This window comes from Manihot esculenta, chromosome 7, assembly GCF_001659605.2.
Source record: "Manihot esculenta cultivar AM560-2 chromosome 7, M.esculenta_v8, whole genome shotgun sequence".
In the NCBI taxonomy this organism is placed as follows: domain Eukaryota; kingdom Viridiplantae; phylum Streptophyta; class Magnoliopsida; order Malpighiales; family Euphorbiaceae; genus Manihot; species Manihot esculenta.
This window is the reverse complement of record NC_035167.2, coordinates 29,475,278-29,490,787: the sequence shown is the minus strand read 5'-3', so window position 1 is coordinate 29,490,787 and position 15,510 is coordinate 29,475,278. Positions and strand designations below refer to the sequence as shown.

The 15,510-nt window shown below is 35.2% G+C and overlaps 1 protein-coding gene and 1 non-coding gene across 4 annotated transcripts; both read left to right on the top strand.

The window, feature by feature from the left end:
• The first annotated feature begins 667 nt into the window (after window positions 1-667).
• Window positions 668-12,853, top strand: LOC110619412 (protein RNA-directed DNA methylation 3). Of its 3 annotated transcripts, none has more exons than XM_021762842.2 (19): window positions 668-989; window positions 3,624-3,859; window positions 3,978-4,133; window positions 4,293-4,451; window positions 4,534-4,617; window positions 5,897-5,964; window positions 6,044-6,379; window positions 6,457-6,508; window positions 6,640-6,795; window positions 6,897-7,043; window positions 7,138-7,240; window positions 7,322-7,471; window positions 7,565-7,619; window positions 7,724-7,791; window positions 8,011-8,080; window positions 8,942-8,975; window positions 9,066-9,126; window positions 9,219-11,138; window positions 11,330-12,853. In XM_021762842.2, exons 1-19 carry the CDS (start codon window positions 800-802, stop codon window positions 12,541-12,543), a joined length of 5,259 nt encoding a protein of 1,752 aa, XP_021618534.1. In that variant the 5' UTR covers window positions 668-799; the 3' UTR covers window positions 12,544-12,853. The 3 variants fall into 3 exon arrangements, with proteins under 3 accessions (XP_021618534.1, XP_021618532.1, XP_021618533.1); XM_021762840.2 differs by having other exon boundaries at window positions 8,939-8,975; XM_021762841.2 differs by having other exon boundaries at window positions 669-989; window positions 7,727-7,791; window positions 8,939-8,975.
• Window positions 12,854-14,367: 1,514 nt separating this feature from the next.
• Window positions 14,368-14,440, top strand: TRNAK-UUU. Its single transcript has one exon. It is a non-coding gene; the product is annotated as a tRNA-Lys (tRNA).
• The last annotated feature ends 1,070 nt before the right edge of the window (window positions 14,441-15,510 follow it).

Sequence of the window (15,510 nt, the reverse complement as noted above, 5' to 3'; positions counted from 1 at the left end):
GATATAAGAGAAATGAAAAAAAGGAGAGCCATGAGTAGGTGAAATAGGATAGAACATGTTAATGATCAATCTTCTTGTTCTCTTTTTAATTGTTTGATATCGAAACATAATTTTAACTTTCGAGAGAAATAAATTTGAATTATCATAATAACAGATTCAAGGGTTTTAAAGAAAATTTAATTATCTAATCATTAATCGGTACAAGTAATTATTATTGATGGGTTATATTGATATCTGTTTATATATAAATGTGTGGATATTATATATTTGTTTAAATAAATAAATGTTCTAATATAATTAATTAACAATTATGTACTTATTTTAATAGTAAAAAATAATTATATGAATTTACCTGATTTTATGTATCAACAAACAATAATTATATAAAATTTTAGCAAATACTTATTTCTTTTTTTTAAATAAAGGTAAAATTTAATCTTAGAATTAAAAATTTAGAAATTGATATTTGGGCTTTTTAATTTTGTTATAATGAGCTATTAGTAATAGTTATGGGCTTTTTAATTTTTTCTCTGTTTGATATTTGGGCCTTTAATATTTGTAGAACTCTTGGGCTGCCTTTTATTTATTCGATGATCTCTCTGTTGGAAAAACACAACAACCGAAGCCATCGGCCTATACAAAGTCCACATATTTAAATCCCGGCTGCCACGTCATGTCACCAGTCACGAGAATCAGCCCCACTCGAAGGAGAAATTTCTCCAGTCGAACCGTCCGCTCTGCTACTCACTCTACACCTATATGTGTATCGCACTGAAAACTTTCACGTTGTCGCTTCGAAATGGCATCCAAGGGCAAGGAGGTCGCCACCGGAACATCCTCCTCCCGCGGAAAGCGGAAGCTTGGTGGTGCTGATGAAGACAATTCCGGCGGTGGTCGGAAGAGAAGAAACCGCGAGGTTCTTCAATTCTTCGAGGATACAGCTGAGGATGATGACGACGAGAGCAACGAGAGTGATTTTGATGACGATGGTATAGTAGAAACCTGTTTTGGCTGTGCATTTTTATTTTTGTCTCGGATTTTAGGGTTTGAGGTCGGGGAAAGCTGGAGGTGTTTGGGTACTTAGAGTGTTCCTTTTTTTTCCTTTTTTATTTTTATTTTTATTTGGATTTTGAGGGAAATGCATATGATGATCGTCATTGGTTGCTTAGAAGGGGGTGTTGTACGGCATTATTCTTTTAAACTGTTCATATTTTGATTCTGCATGTTGGTTTTTCGCAAGTGTTCGTAGGTTGTAAGGTCTGTTTTGGCGCTTCGTTTGGTTGAACTGGCAATGACAAGGTTTTCTTGCCTTCAGTGTCTTAACAATTTTGACGTCTTTTTTCCCCTTTTGCAGGAAATATATGTAATATTGTTATTTTAGGGTATTTGGGGGCAATGAGGTTTTGATGGTAGTTGGTGGTTCATGTGGTTTTCTGTGTGAAATTTCAGGGTGGTTTATTGATATTTAAAGATTTTTCAGCCAATTTTATGCCGTGCTTGGGATTTTTATTGTATTTTAGTTAAATCAGCCTTTTATGTTGGCAAACACTTTTCAGGCTTAAGCTTTTGTTTGGATTTTTTTCTTGATAAAATCTTTGTGATATTTGGAGTTGCTGAATCTTGCGAAGATGTTTGAATCTTGCTGTTATGTTTTTAGGGTAATAATGGTAAACACCCGGCATTGCAATATGTTCATCGTAATTGATGTATAGGAAGGGTTTCTTTGTGTTTTTCACTGTCTTATGATATTCATTTGTCTGTCATCTGAACTTGTTGTTTCTTGTTACATAATTATGGGATTCTCATCACATATCTTTTGTATAGCACTTATGGTTCCTCAATTTGGTTATATATCATGATGAACATTCTGATTGGAAAGTTAGAGTAGGGATTATTTTCCTTTCTGAACTGGGATAGATGTACTTGATTAGTGGCAACCAGGTCTTGATCAGAGATGCCTTTATCACTGTGTTTGGTTCAATTCTAATTCCTAAAATTTTGTGGAATTCAATTGAATTTCATATGTTATGTGTTTGGTTTGAAGAGAAATTAGAATTCAATTCTAGGAATTGAATTTCATGGAATTGGTTATAACTAAAACCAATTCCTTCAAGTTTTGATAGAATTTGAAATGAATTCCATAAAAATTACATAACAATATTTTGTGGACTAAAATGCCCATAACAAAACTTTCTCTCTCAATTATCATTTATTTTACTAGTTAATTAAATAAATAACTAAAAATTAATAAATAACTAAAAAATATTAATGATTACAAAATAAATGATTAAACATTAATTTAATAAATAGTTACACTTTTTAGTTTTATATTATTTTATAAATATTAAAAAAAGTAATAAATGTTACTAAACAACCAGCCACCTATCTTAAGCCTTCAGATTCTCTTGAAATGGAGTGGAAACTCTCTTACATAAGAGCACATGCTTATATCAACTCTCATATTAATTTATTTTGATTTTATCAATATATTGTTAGCATGGTTTAAAATTGCGGTTGTGGCCACGTTCACTTTCACAGTCGTGAGTAATGAAAACAGGCTTGTAACGGCTGTAAATTTGCAAAGTTCATAAATGAAATGATATTGATTAGATTTAATTCAGAACAATATATACAAATGCATATTAAACATAAATACATAAAATATAGATTATTTAACTTAAGTTAAATATCATATAGTTTAAAATAAAAAAAATCAACATAATCTTTATAGATCGAGTAAACTAATAGTTCAAAGTACAGTTTTAATTTAAAATTAACACTTTAATCCACAAAAACTTTTTTTAAAAAAAGGGAAAAAATAACAATTAAAAACTAAAATAGATAAAATTTTACTAACTTTTTAGAAGAAATAAGTTTGGAAATAGAGTAGTTTATGATGGATCTAAACTTATACGAGAAATATGAAGAGAAGATTGAAATTTGAAAGAGAAGAGAAAACTTAAAAAATAGTTTTTGAAGCTGCTGAAAAGTGTAGAAACTAATGAAAATGAGAATAGGGTGCAGAAGAGGAAGGATATAAAAGAATTTTAATTATTGGTAATTGCCGTTACGTGTTATTTAAAACCATGATTGTTAGTGAGTTTACATTTTTATTAATATTAATTATTATTGGTTAATTATTATAAATTTTTGTGAATTAGATTTTTTCTACAATAGAAAATTATATATATATATATATACACTTTATTCTTAAGGGTAATTTAGGAATTGAGAGCAAATTTATATCAATTATGAAATTAAACCAAAAAGAAATTATATGGAATTGAATTGAATTTTGGTAATTTAGGAATTGAGAGCAAATTTATATCAATTATGAAATTAAACCAAAAAGAAATTATATGGAATTGAATTGAATTTTGCATTTTAATTTATATCAAACCAAACGGTGAAATTCATTTGAAATGAATTCTATCTGGAATTCAATTAAATTCCGCAATTCTAGTGATAGAATTGAACCAAACACTATGTATAATTATTCATGATCCTTAAGCAGGGTTGTCTTCTCTTATACTTGCTGCCATCATATAAGATTCATGTTGCATTAGTGTGTTTATTTAATGAAACTTCCTTTTTGCTAATAATAACCTTGTAATCATGTAAAGAATTTGATATCGAGCTGAAAGTCAAGAAAGAACCAGTGAAAATGCAGAATGTCCCTTTTATACCTAAAGAAGAGGTGATGTATGAGGAAGAATTTGATAGGATGATGGAAGAACGTTACAAGGAAGGTTCTAGTTTTGTTACATATGCTGAAGATGCTTTTGAAATTAAATCAATGGAAAGAAATCCTCATTTTTCATCTGCTAGGGATCCAATTATTTGGAAGGTCAAATGCATGGTATGATATTCAAAATACATATGGTACCAACTTAATGATTTCTGCTACAGGATTTTGCATAACATTTGCTAACCTTTCTCTTTTGTTACCTATTTGTGTTTAAATTTCTTGTTTGTAGGTTGGACGTGAGAGGCATTCAGCTTTCTGCCTGATGCAGAAGTTTGCTGACCTGAAATCCCTGGGGACCAAACTTCAGATAATTTCTGCATTTGCTGTTGACCATGTAAAGGGCTTTGTTTTTATTGAAGCTGATAAGCAATGTGATATTAATGAGGTAACTTATGGTGTTTAATATCTGAAAGAGTTGAATATTCTTTTTATCAAGAGTAATTTGATCCTGCATGATAATGTTCTCTGGTATCTTTATCATTTATATCAATATATGAATGTGAGTAATTGAATTTTTCCTTTCTCGGAACATCTACAACTTCAGGCTTGTAAAGGGCTTTGTAGCATATATTCTACTAGAGTGGCTCCAGTTCCAAAAAATGAAGTTTCTCATATACTTTCTGTTCGAAGTAAATCTAATGTAGTTAGTGAGGGCATGTGGGCCCGTATCAAGAATGGGAAATATAAGGGGGACCTCGCACAGGTATATTCTCTGTGGTTGGCTGAGTTGCTGTTATAGTGGATTCTTAATTTTTCTATATGAGACAATAATTTTGTTTCTGTAGGTTGTTGCTGTGAATGATGCACGAAAAAGGGCAACTGTGAAGCTTATTCCAAGAATTGATCTACAAGCATTGGCACAAAAATTTGTAAGTTTTTTCTAAGTGATAAAAAATTTATGCTGTTAATTGTTTGAGAATTACTTGACTTTCTTGGTAAATGGATGTATAATTTTTTCCCCCATTTATGTCACGATAAATAATTGATGAGAGTGTAGGAATCTAGTATTTTTATTTTTAACATACTCTTCACATTTTATAATGCATTGAAGTTTGTCATGAATGCTACTGTTTTGACTGTGACGTTTTACGAAGCAATGCGGATGAGCCGACCTCTAGATATTGAAGAAATAGTTAACTACAAGGCTAAGAAAAAGCTGTTGAGTTGCATTTTCTTTCCTCTGTAATGCTAAGTTTGGAACAATTGGCAAAAAAGTTATCTTGGAAGTTGAAATATTTTGTAGCTTAGTTCATGATTGAGTGTATATTGGTTTTTCGTTTGATTTGTTTTATGTTTACTGTCCCAGAGTTAGGTTTCAGTTTCATTGCTTGAATAAACTGTTGTTGTTGTATGGTATGTAATCCATAAATACAATTAAAGGGAAAGGGAAAATCAGTTCTATAAAACAAGGCACATTGAATTGTTGATGGCTTGATCTTGCTACAACTGATTGGTAAGAAGATATATGAATTGCTGGTGGTCAATGGTGAGTTATCTGTAGTTCGTGGTTACAGCTAACGATACGGTTTTTGGTAATTCAACAGCTCAAGTTGTGTTAGATTATAAAATGAGTAATAAGGACATCTGTATTGTATTACTTAATGCATACCAGATTGTGGTATACAAATGAACTTTTTTCTTATATATAATGACACTTTTATCATTACACAAAATGCATTTTAATGAAAGTAACATATAATTTTTTTTATTTTTATAAATTTTTTTACTATACAAGTACTTGTATAATTAAACATGCATATGGATGTGTTCATGTAATTTTAATTATTGCTTTCATAGTTTTTATGAGGCTGTGTGTGAATTATAAAAGTTAAAAGTAGACAAGTAGAGTTTTTTTTTTTGGTACTTATTAGCAAGTGATCTCATAGATATTTTGAAATTCAAAGGTTTTCCTTTATAAAAGCCAGATTTTGGATTGAAAATCTAGGATTTCTAGCTTTTAAGTGATGCCCAGCTTTTAGTTAATTTTAACTTGGCAGTTGGGCACAACAGTTGGCAGCTGTAGTTCCTTGGAAAGTTTTGTGTTGGCAAGTCTTTATCACTTTCTTTATGGTCTAATTCTATGTGACAAACCTATCATTAAACTTCACAAAATTATGCTCTCTGGTATCATCTGTTTCATTTTTACAGGGTGGGGGAGTTTCAATGAAGAATGCTGCAACACCTGCTCCGAGATTACTCAGCTCAAGTGAACTAGAGTAATGTGCACATTTTCAAATCTTATTGTAGTGTGTTGTGCAAACCAGCATCTGATACAAACTGGCGTTCATCTTATAGGGAGTTCCGGCCCCTTATTCAATATAGACGTGACCGTGATACTGGCAAGATGTTTGAGGTTCTTGATGGTCTGATGCTCAAGGATGGGTATTTGTATAAACGGGTTTCTGTAGATTCGTTAAACTGCTGGGGTGTTATGCCATCGGAAGAGGAGCTTCTGAAGTTCCAGCCTTCTGAGAACAATGAGTCTGATAATTCAGAATGGCTTAAACAGATTTATGGTACACCAAAGAAAAAACGTATAACCAGAAATGGAAAAGGCGGTGAAAAAGGAGAGAGTTCATCAGGGTCTGGTGCTCAGGATGGTTTTGAACTGTATAATCTTGTGTGCTTTGGGTAAGTGCTGCACGAGCTGTCTATCATGTATGACCTTTTGTTACTGGTATAATAGTTGATAAAATGTGCCATTGCAGCCGCAAAGATTTTGGTCTTATCGTAGGCATGGAAAAAGATGATTGTTACAAGGTATGAAACTTATTTTACTCATGTTGTAGCTAGACTGCTGTCTGCTTCCTTGTTAGTTAATGTTTTAGATTAGAGATTGGTACTCTCTGAACATGCAATTGACCACTTCTGTCTTATTTTCAATGCTTTAGATTCTAAAAGATGGACCGGAAGCACCAGTAGTGGTGACTGTTCGACGGCATGAGTTGAAAACTGGACCCTCGGATATGAAATTTATTGCCTTAGATCATCGCATGAAAACAGTATCAATTAATGATACAGTCAGGGTCTTGGAAGGTCCATTAAAGGTTTGGCATTGGTTGTGCGTCTATTCTGTTTTAAATGGTTTATTTTAGTGAATATGCTGTGGAACGCACAAGTCTATCTAACAATGTTTGACTCCTTGCAGGATAGACAAGGAATTGCTAAGCAAATTTACAGAGGAGTCATTTTTATGTATGATCAGAATTATGAGACAGAAAATGGTGGATATTTCTGTTCTAAAGCTCAAATGTGCGAGAAAATCAAGCTTTCATTTGATGCTTGCAGTGAAAAGGTCATGAAGTTTGAATGGTCCGATGTGTCCTTTTGCTCTTATCCTCTATTGACTTTTAATTGGCTGAATGATGGTCGTCTTCTCCTTATTTCAGGGTGGTGAACCAGGTCCAGTAGGCTTTGAAGATTTTCCATCATCTCCTAAATCTCCTCTATCACCTAAAAAGCCATGGCAAACAATGGACAGTAGTCGGGAATGTATGTGTTGCATGTCTTAGGAATGTTTTCTGCTTGGGTTAGTATCTTCTAGCTCCGACCCTTTTTTTTTTTCAATTGCAGTCAACCGAGGGGATAAGGATGGAGTCTTCTCCATTGGTCAGACCTTGAGAATACGTGTAGGACCTTTGAAGGGGTACATTTGTCGTGTTTTGGCTATACGTTACTCTGATGTTACTGTGAAGCTTGATTCTAAGCAGAAAGTTCTTACAGGTTTGTTCATTAATATTAATCTTGTTTCCGTTGATCATGGAACTATTAAGTCTGTAATGCTTTTGTTTTTGTTTTGTTTAATTATTATTATAGTAAAATGTGAGCACCTCTCTGAGGTTCGTGGGAAGAGTTCTGCTATGCCTATGAGGTACATAACTTTAGTACTGCAATCAACTTATTTCGAGCATGTTTCACATGTACGATTTGCCTAGATTTTGTAGTTTTCTGACTATGGGTCTTCTCTTTCTCTAGCAGTGACGATCTGGGGTCCAGTTCTTTCAAACCATTTGATCTACTTGGGACTGGAGGGGGCTCTACAGGTGGGAATCCTGTTACTCTTAGTATGGAAAACTTGAGAAATTTTTATGGAAGTAAAGCTTATTTGTGTATGATGCAGAAATTCTGTACGGACTGGAATTTCACTTCTAATGACTGATGGGATGCCATTCTTTTCGTACTCCTAATTTATTTTTGGCTTTGCACATCTGAGATATTCTTTCTGTCTTGCTTGTTTTCCTCAAATTTTTATCATTTGTAAGGTTGGACGGATGGAGCAGGAACATCAGCTGATGGTGATGGGTGGAATACTGGAGGAGCCAATACTGAAAGGTAAAATAATTGTTTAATATATTGGCATGCACTTGTAATTTTGCCTTAACTTGGTTGTTGGCTGGTCATTGTTAAATCATGGCTCACCAAAGGTGTGAATGAGGGAAGGCTGAATGTGTAATTATCAAAAGATATTGATTAGGTTTTGTATCTCTGTTGCTTCACTTTTATTTTTTTGTTTTAGGTGGGGGGGGGTGAGGGGCTTAAGTTTGTGGCTTTGTTATGTATGGTTTGATGTGATATTCAGTAAGTAATGATGAGCTGCAGTTGTTTTGTTTAGGAAATACAATTCAGCTGGTAATTTCGTAGCTTCTATAGGAAGTTTCAGGAAAAATAAAGTACTGAGCTGAGGGCCATTACACAATACACAGTGATGGATAAAAGCTTGTGAAGGCTTCTGAGGATAATAACGCATAGTTTACTGTTATAAATAGAATGAAACCTAATTGTGTTGAAATTATGCTATGAAATTTTGTAATGTATTTTGGATTTGGTTGGTGTATGACTAATTAGCCGAGCAAGCATGAATCTGCATTTTATTGGTGTGGCTGTTCCATTGTCAATTACATCATTAGTTAAATCTTGTACGACTAGTTTTATATCTGTTTTCAGCTATAGTTCTGAAACTTGGACTGGAAAAACTGAATCTATTAGATGAAACAATGGTTTTCACTTGCCAGTTCATTGTAGATTCCCTTTGTCATGTTGTTATCATGGGACTTATAGCTCTATAACATTACTAGCTTTATAGATACATACATACATACTATTACTACTACTATAGCTTTTGTTTATCATTACTCTTATTCTTGACATGCAATTTTCTCTCATCTAATACTTCTAAGAATTTTCTTGCAGTAGTTCATGGCCCAGCTTCTCTTCCTCAGGCCTGAAGGTTGCCCTGATTTTTTTTTTTCAACATTTTTAGACACATGCACTTTCACCCCTTGCCATCATAGTAATTCCTGTCTTGTGATTATTGCAGCTTCAACCTGAAGCCAATTTTGCCAATTCATCAGGTTCTGCGGATAATAATGCTAAGGGAGGTATATAGTTAAATTCCTCTGTTGATGAATAAGCTTGCTTTTCTGGTGAAGATGTAACCATTCTCATCTAATGTAATATGTGGATGCTGTAGATGCTTCTTGGGAAAGAAATATAACTTCAAATCAGAGTTCGTCTTGGGGGGCAGCTGCATCTGATGACAAAGGTGATGCTAATAATGATCAAGTGCATGGTTGGGGAAAGACCGAGGATTGTTGGAACAAAGTTGCTGCTAATGTAGGGTCTAGTGGTGGTGCATCTGTTGGCTGGGGTAAGGCAACTTTACCCAGTGAAAATTCAGGAGCTTCAAGAGAATCTGGAGATGGCTGGGGCCAGTCAAAACTTAATGCTGGAAATTCTACAACTGATGCTGCAGCAGGTTGGGACAAGGGAAAGACTGCTATTGGAAATCCAACCTGTAGTTGGGGAGACATAGCTACTGGGAAGAATCAGCTGGAGTCTTGGGGCAGTGGTAAGGATGTGGTAGAATCAGGATCCTGGAAAAGTAAAAGCTCCAGTGCAGGCGACGACGACTGGAACAAGGCTGCTGGGTGGAATCAACAGAAATCTCAGAATAATGACACCTGGGGAAGTACTGCAGAAGCCCAAAAGAATGGTACTGTTCAAGAAGATTCTTGGGGTAAAAGATCCAATGCAGGTGAGGACCAGTGGAATAAGGGTGCTGGTTGGAATCAGCAGAATTCTCTGAACAAAGGGGACACTAGGGGAGGTACAGAAGGTGGTTGCTGGGGCCAACCTGATTCAGGAAATGCAGATGGAGCTAGTGGCTGGACAAAAGATTTTTCAAGTCAAACCGCAAACTGGGGAAACCAAAAAAATCACGCTGAAGATGCAACTGGTTGGAATAAAGGTGGATCTTGTGGACAGAACCAGGCTGATAATTGGAATAAATCAAAGACCTTTGGTGCTGATGGGGGATCTTCTTGTAATAAGCAAGATGGAGGATCTGCGTGGGGTAAAACTGATGGAGGGCCATCTTGGAAAAAGCAAGATGAATCCTCTTGGGGTAAAACGGAGGGAGTGTCTTCTTGGAAGCGAGATGGAGGTTCTTCTGATAACCAGGAAAGAAGTCGAGAATTTGGAAGCTGGAACAAGGGATTTGATGGAGGTCGTGGATCAGGTGGGAGAAGGGGAAGAGGGGGTGGTCGGGGAGGTAGAGATCAATTTGGCGGAGGAAGAAGATCATTTGGAGATCAGTCTTCAGGTTGGAATAAAGGAGGTGAAGGAAGCAATTGGACTGGTGGAGCATCTTCAAGGAATCCATCATGTTGGGGCAATGATCAAGTTGGTGGTTGGGGTAAAAACAATGCCTCTGAGGAAGGTGGAGAAGGTGGTCAGAAGAAAGCAAATTCTGCATGGGGGGATGATGGTTCAGGATGGAGCAAAAGCCTGGGAGCTGGTAAAGAGAGTGGTGAACATTCGGAGAAATTGAATTGTGCAAAGCCGTCGTTTGAGAAGAATTCTAGTTGGGGTAATGACAGAGGTGAATGTCAGGGTGATGACAAAAGTTCAGATGCTGATAAATCATTAGGAGGGCAAATTGAATCTTCAAAATGGAATGCATCAAAATCAGTTGATGGGAGCTGGACTACTGATTGGAACAAAGGGTCTACTGCAAATGAAGGGCCAAGTCAAAGTTGGGGTGGAGGCAGCAAAAGCAACGTGGAGAAAGATTCTGCTCGTGAAAATGCTACTGGTTGGACGAGTGGAACATGTGGGGTTGGTACAAAGCAGACAGACGGGGGTGCTTCTAAATCTTCCAATTCATCATGGGATAATAAAGCCGGTGATGTGGAGAATTGCCAGTCCTCTGGTTGGGGTAGCAAAAGTAGTTGGTGTGGTTCTAAATCTTCAGGACAGAAGTCTGATGACCTGGGAAAGGAGAGTGAACATAAAAATCAAGATGATTGGAATGGTGGAAAAGCTTTGGATGGAGGTTCAACAAAGGGATGGGGTCAAAGTGCTAGCTGGAGAAGTGGATCAAATGATACAGGTGGACTTAATGATACAGATATGTGATTGTAGTTGGTGCTAGAAATTATTTAATTATATATTTATAGCATCTATTGATTTTTGGTGTTCAGCTCTAAAATAATCATGTAAAACATTCATCAGCTACCACTCTAATTTCATTTGAATTTAGATAAAGGTCCTAAAATGACATTTGTGGTTTTGTTTATGCAGGTGAAAACCATGATTCTGATTGGAATAGAAAGGGTGGCAGGAACTCTGGATCGGGTGATTCCAGTGGAGCAGGCTCTTCCTGGAGCAAGAAAAGCAGTTGGAACTCTGGATCCGATGATGCAGATGGGAATCAGGATTCTGGTTGGGGCAAGAAAAACAATTTTAACTCTGAATCTAATGATGCTAACCAAAGCTCTGGTTGGGGCACGAAAAGTAGTTGGAACTCTGGATCTAATGATGCAGATGGGAATCAGGATTCTGGCTGGGGCAAGAAAAACAATTTTAACTCTGAATCCAGTGATGCTAACCAAAGTTCTGGTTGGAGCAAGAAAAGTAGCTGGAACTCTGGATCCGGTGATGCAAGCCGGGATTCTTCTGATTGGGGTAGGAAAAGCAATTGGAACCGAGGAGAGAATGATGTCAACCAGGATTCTTTTGTAGCCAGTGGTGATGACCAAACTGAGAATTCTGGTTATGGAGCAGGTCGTGGGAGTTGGAGAGGTGGTTTTAGAGGTAGAGGTGGTTCTTCTGACAGAGGAGGCTTTAGAGACAGAGGGGGGAGAGGAGATAGAGGAGGCTATGGGGGCAGAGGTAGATCATCTGACAGAGGAGGATTTGGAGGTAGAGGTGGTTCAGATAGAGGCGGTTTTGGTGGTAGAGGTAGATTTGACAGAGGAGGATATGGAGGCAGAGGCGGTGGAAGGAGGGATCGCAGTAATTGGAATGAAAACAACGATTCTAGTGAAAACAAGAACTTTGACTGGAAGAATGGGACAAACAATGATGGCGGAGGATGGAAAGCTAGTGGTGGAGGCAGTTGGAGCCAAGGAGGTGCTGATAAGAGCCAACCACAGAGTTGGAATTCCACAAATGATGGATCTAGCAATCAAGCTGGTGGTTGGGGAAAGGGCAGTAATGCGGTTGGGGAATCTAATTATTCACGCGAAAAATCATCAGCAGGCTCTTGGGGAAACAAGGGGGATGGCAGTGATGGGGGAGGGTGGAAAGGTAGTGGAGGCAGTTGCAGCCAAAGAGGTGATGATAAGAGCCAACAGCAGAGTGGGACTTCTGGGAATGAGGGATCTAGCAGCCAAGCTGGTGGTTGGGGCAAAGGCACAACTAATGCAGGTGGGGAAGGCACTGATTCATGGGGTAAAGCATCTGGAAGCTCTTGGGGAAACAGGGGGGACGATGGAAGCAGCAAAGGATGGTAAAGTTGGTCCACAAATTCTCCATCTGATTTGTTTATATTGGTTTCTTAGCCCCCTTATTTTTAATGCGCTATTAAGGTCTGAAAACAGTACTTACTTTATGGAACTATGTACAAGTCCATAATTTTCCCAGGCATTTTGGACCTTAGCTCTCCTGAGCGGAGCTCTTCTTCTGAACATGGATGACGAAGAACCTGCTTTATAATGGCCGAGTGCATGGTTAATTAAGAAGACTCTTCTATGTCATTTGTAAATAAGAAAAATGCTTGACCTTGGATAATTATGCATATTATGTTATTTTAGTTGTCGTTTATATTACTAGGGCACTAGCCAGTAGGTAATTTTTTATCTTTACCAGAGTATGCCTGTCATTTGAAATTAGCCATTTGTCACCGACCTTGATCACAGCAGTTCTCTGTTTGTGGCAGTACAGCAGTTGTGGCTTAAAGAGTCCATGGTTCTAAGAGGAGCGGTATCATAGTGAAATAACATCTTTGAAATATATTCCAATTGTAGGGTAAAGTACATGGATGATATTAAGGCAATTCATCAAGTGCATGCATTTTCTCACTGGAAATTAGATTGATCATGAGAGTTTGCCACTGAAGGGTTCCAAGGAGGGAAGAAACATTTGCTCGAGAACATTAACCCTCCTTTTTATACCGATTCTTTTAAATTAACTTTGGAAATTGAGATTTTATGAGAATTCATTTAAATTATTTTTTAACATAGAACTCTCCACTCATGCCAATTTAATTTTGCCTTGAAACTTGTCCATCATTACAAAAATGAAATGGACAGCCCCATAGCAGCATATGTTCACAACTGATCTATTTCACTCTTTAAACTTGAAATGAGGAGGACGGGCTGCTTTGATGTCAATTATTTGAAGTCTTGCATAGCCGATAATGGTGAAAAAGATTAGCTGTGGATTGAAAGGGGATCATTGGTTTGTGGGTGAAGGCAAAACTGGGGATAGAAAATTGGACAGAAAATTTAATTATAAAATATTATTTGTACTTAATTTTTTAAATTAAATGTCAAATAATCTCAAAATTATACAACCTTTGTTTTACAATATCTGTCGTTTTAAGGAGTTTTAAAGAAATTTTTTTAAAAAATTATTTGTCACTTTGAAAACGCGTCAAGTCTTTTAATACTAATATATGAAAAAAGTGTGACTATTTAAAAGATATTTAAATAAATTATTATATTTTTTTTTAAATTAAGGCTATTAATTAATTTTATTGTTTTATGATGTATAAATTTAAATTGATAAATATTATGAAACGAACGTAATGTAGTGTGTGTGTATATATATACAAAATTTAATATGGTGACATTAGTAAATTAAACTTAATAAACCAGCTAATAAAGGATTTCATGTTGGTTAAATTAAAGTACAAGTTTCTAATTTTATTTACTCATACATTGAAGTCGCCAGTCATTTTTATGATGAATACGTCATTCTTTATCTGTCCCGCTAGCATATATTGCGAGTTTGTTCCCAAGATTTTGTATGGTTCATTCAATAAATCAGGTTATATATCTCTAATAAGAGCTTTGTTATCTAATTTCCGTCCAAATGACCGAATATCTTCATAAATACAAGTCTTCACTTCTCCTCTCTCTCCCTCCCTCTGCTGCAAGAGCCAGTACAAAATCTCAACCGTGGAAAAGAAAGAGAGAGAGAACAAAGGGAGCCTAATGTCAATGACGGAAGGTCAGGCTTCAAGCCTTCAACTTCGGTGTCCTTTTCCGGAAATTAAGTATAGTTTTGGATTTTTAACATTTGGTCTAGAATTTCTCTCGAAGTCGTTTCAAGCAGCCTTCTTAGCTCAGCTGGTAGAGCGCATGGCTTTTAACCATGTGGTCGTGGGTTCGATTCCCACAGACGGCGTTTTTGGTTTTCAGGGTTTCTATTTCCTATTCTCCCCTCTCAGATGGCGTTTCTGGTTTTCAGGGTTTCTATTTCCTATTCTCCCCTCTTCTTTACTTAAATACTGACTAAAAAGAAAATCAGATAAATAAATCGACGTGATTTATTTAATAGGAATAATTTTTCTTTTTTGCAAAAAAAGCCATAGCTCATTAAAATTTTTTAAAAACATAACCAATTGAGTTGCAATAAATTTTATAAAAAGAAAAGAAAAATGATATAGAGAATAAATAAAGTTAAAATAACAAATATTCTAAAATTTGGGAAGATTTTTATTCTCTTTTTCCCTTAATTGTTGGTTTTAACTTAGCTAATTAGTTGAATAATTAATGCTTGCTCTTCAGGTCTTGGTTCTTAGATTTAATAATTTCCATTCTTTTTTTTACTTTTTGAATTTTATGGTGTGCATTTCTTGACCCATAAGATAGGACAAATTATAGCAGAATAGGATCATAAACTTAGGCAAAAAACCAAAAGAAAACACCTCAGCCCACAGTAATCCACAGAAAACATTAGGTTTTAACAATTTATGCTCAAATAATAATAATAAGGTTTTGACAATTTATGAAATGATGGGCAATAAGTTCAATTCCTTCGGATCAAATAAGTTCATTTTAACTTTTTTTATCAAATAAACTCACAATTTTACATATAATTAAGTACTATTATATTAAAATATTAATTTTTAATAAAATAAAAGTTTTATTTTAAATAGTATTTTTTAATTAAGATAATATTAAAAAAATATTATTTTGGCTTAAATTCTTTTATTATTATTATTATTAAGATAATATTAAAAAGATATTCTTCTGGCTTGAATTCTTTATTATTATTATTATTATTATTATTATTATTATTATTATTATTATTATTATTATTATTTCAATTAAAAATAATAACTAAAAATTATATTTTATTACTAAAGTTTAATTTTTTAATATGAGAGAACCTATTTTGTCTCGCTAATAAAATTAAAATTAATTTTATCCTTTAGTAAAACATATAAAGTGAATTTGAACTTACTTTTTAAT

Excerpts from the sequence above, each read along its gene's own strand:
- LOC110619412 (XM_021762840.2), top strand. The coding sequence starts at position 800 with ATGGCATCCAAGGGCAAGGAGGTCGCCACCGGAACATCCTCCTCCCGC. Across the intron at positions 6,380-6,456 it reads TATAATCTTGTGTGCTTTGG|CCGCAAAGATTTTGGTCTTA; the intron begins GTAAGTGCTGCA and ends GTGCCATTGCAG. Across the intron at positions 6,796-6,896 it reads TCTTGGAAGGTCCATTAAAG|GATAGACAAGGAATTGCTAA; the intron begins GTTTGGCATTGG and ends GACTCCTTGCAG.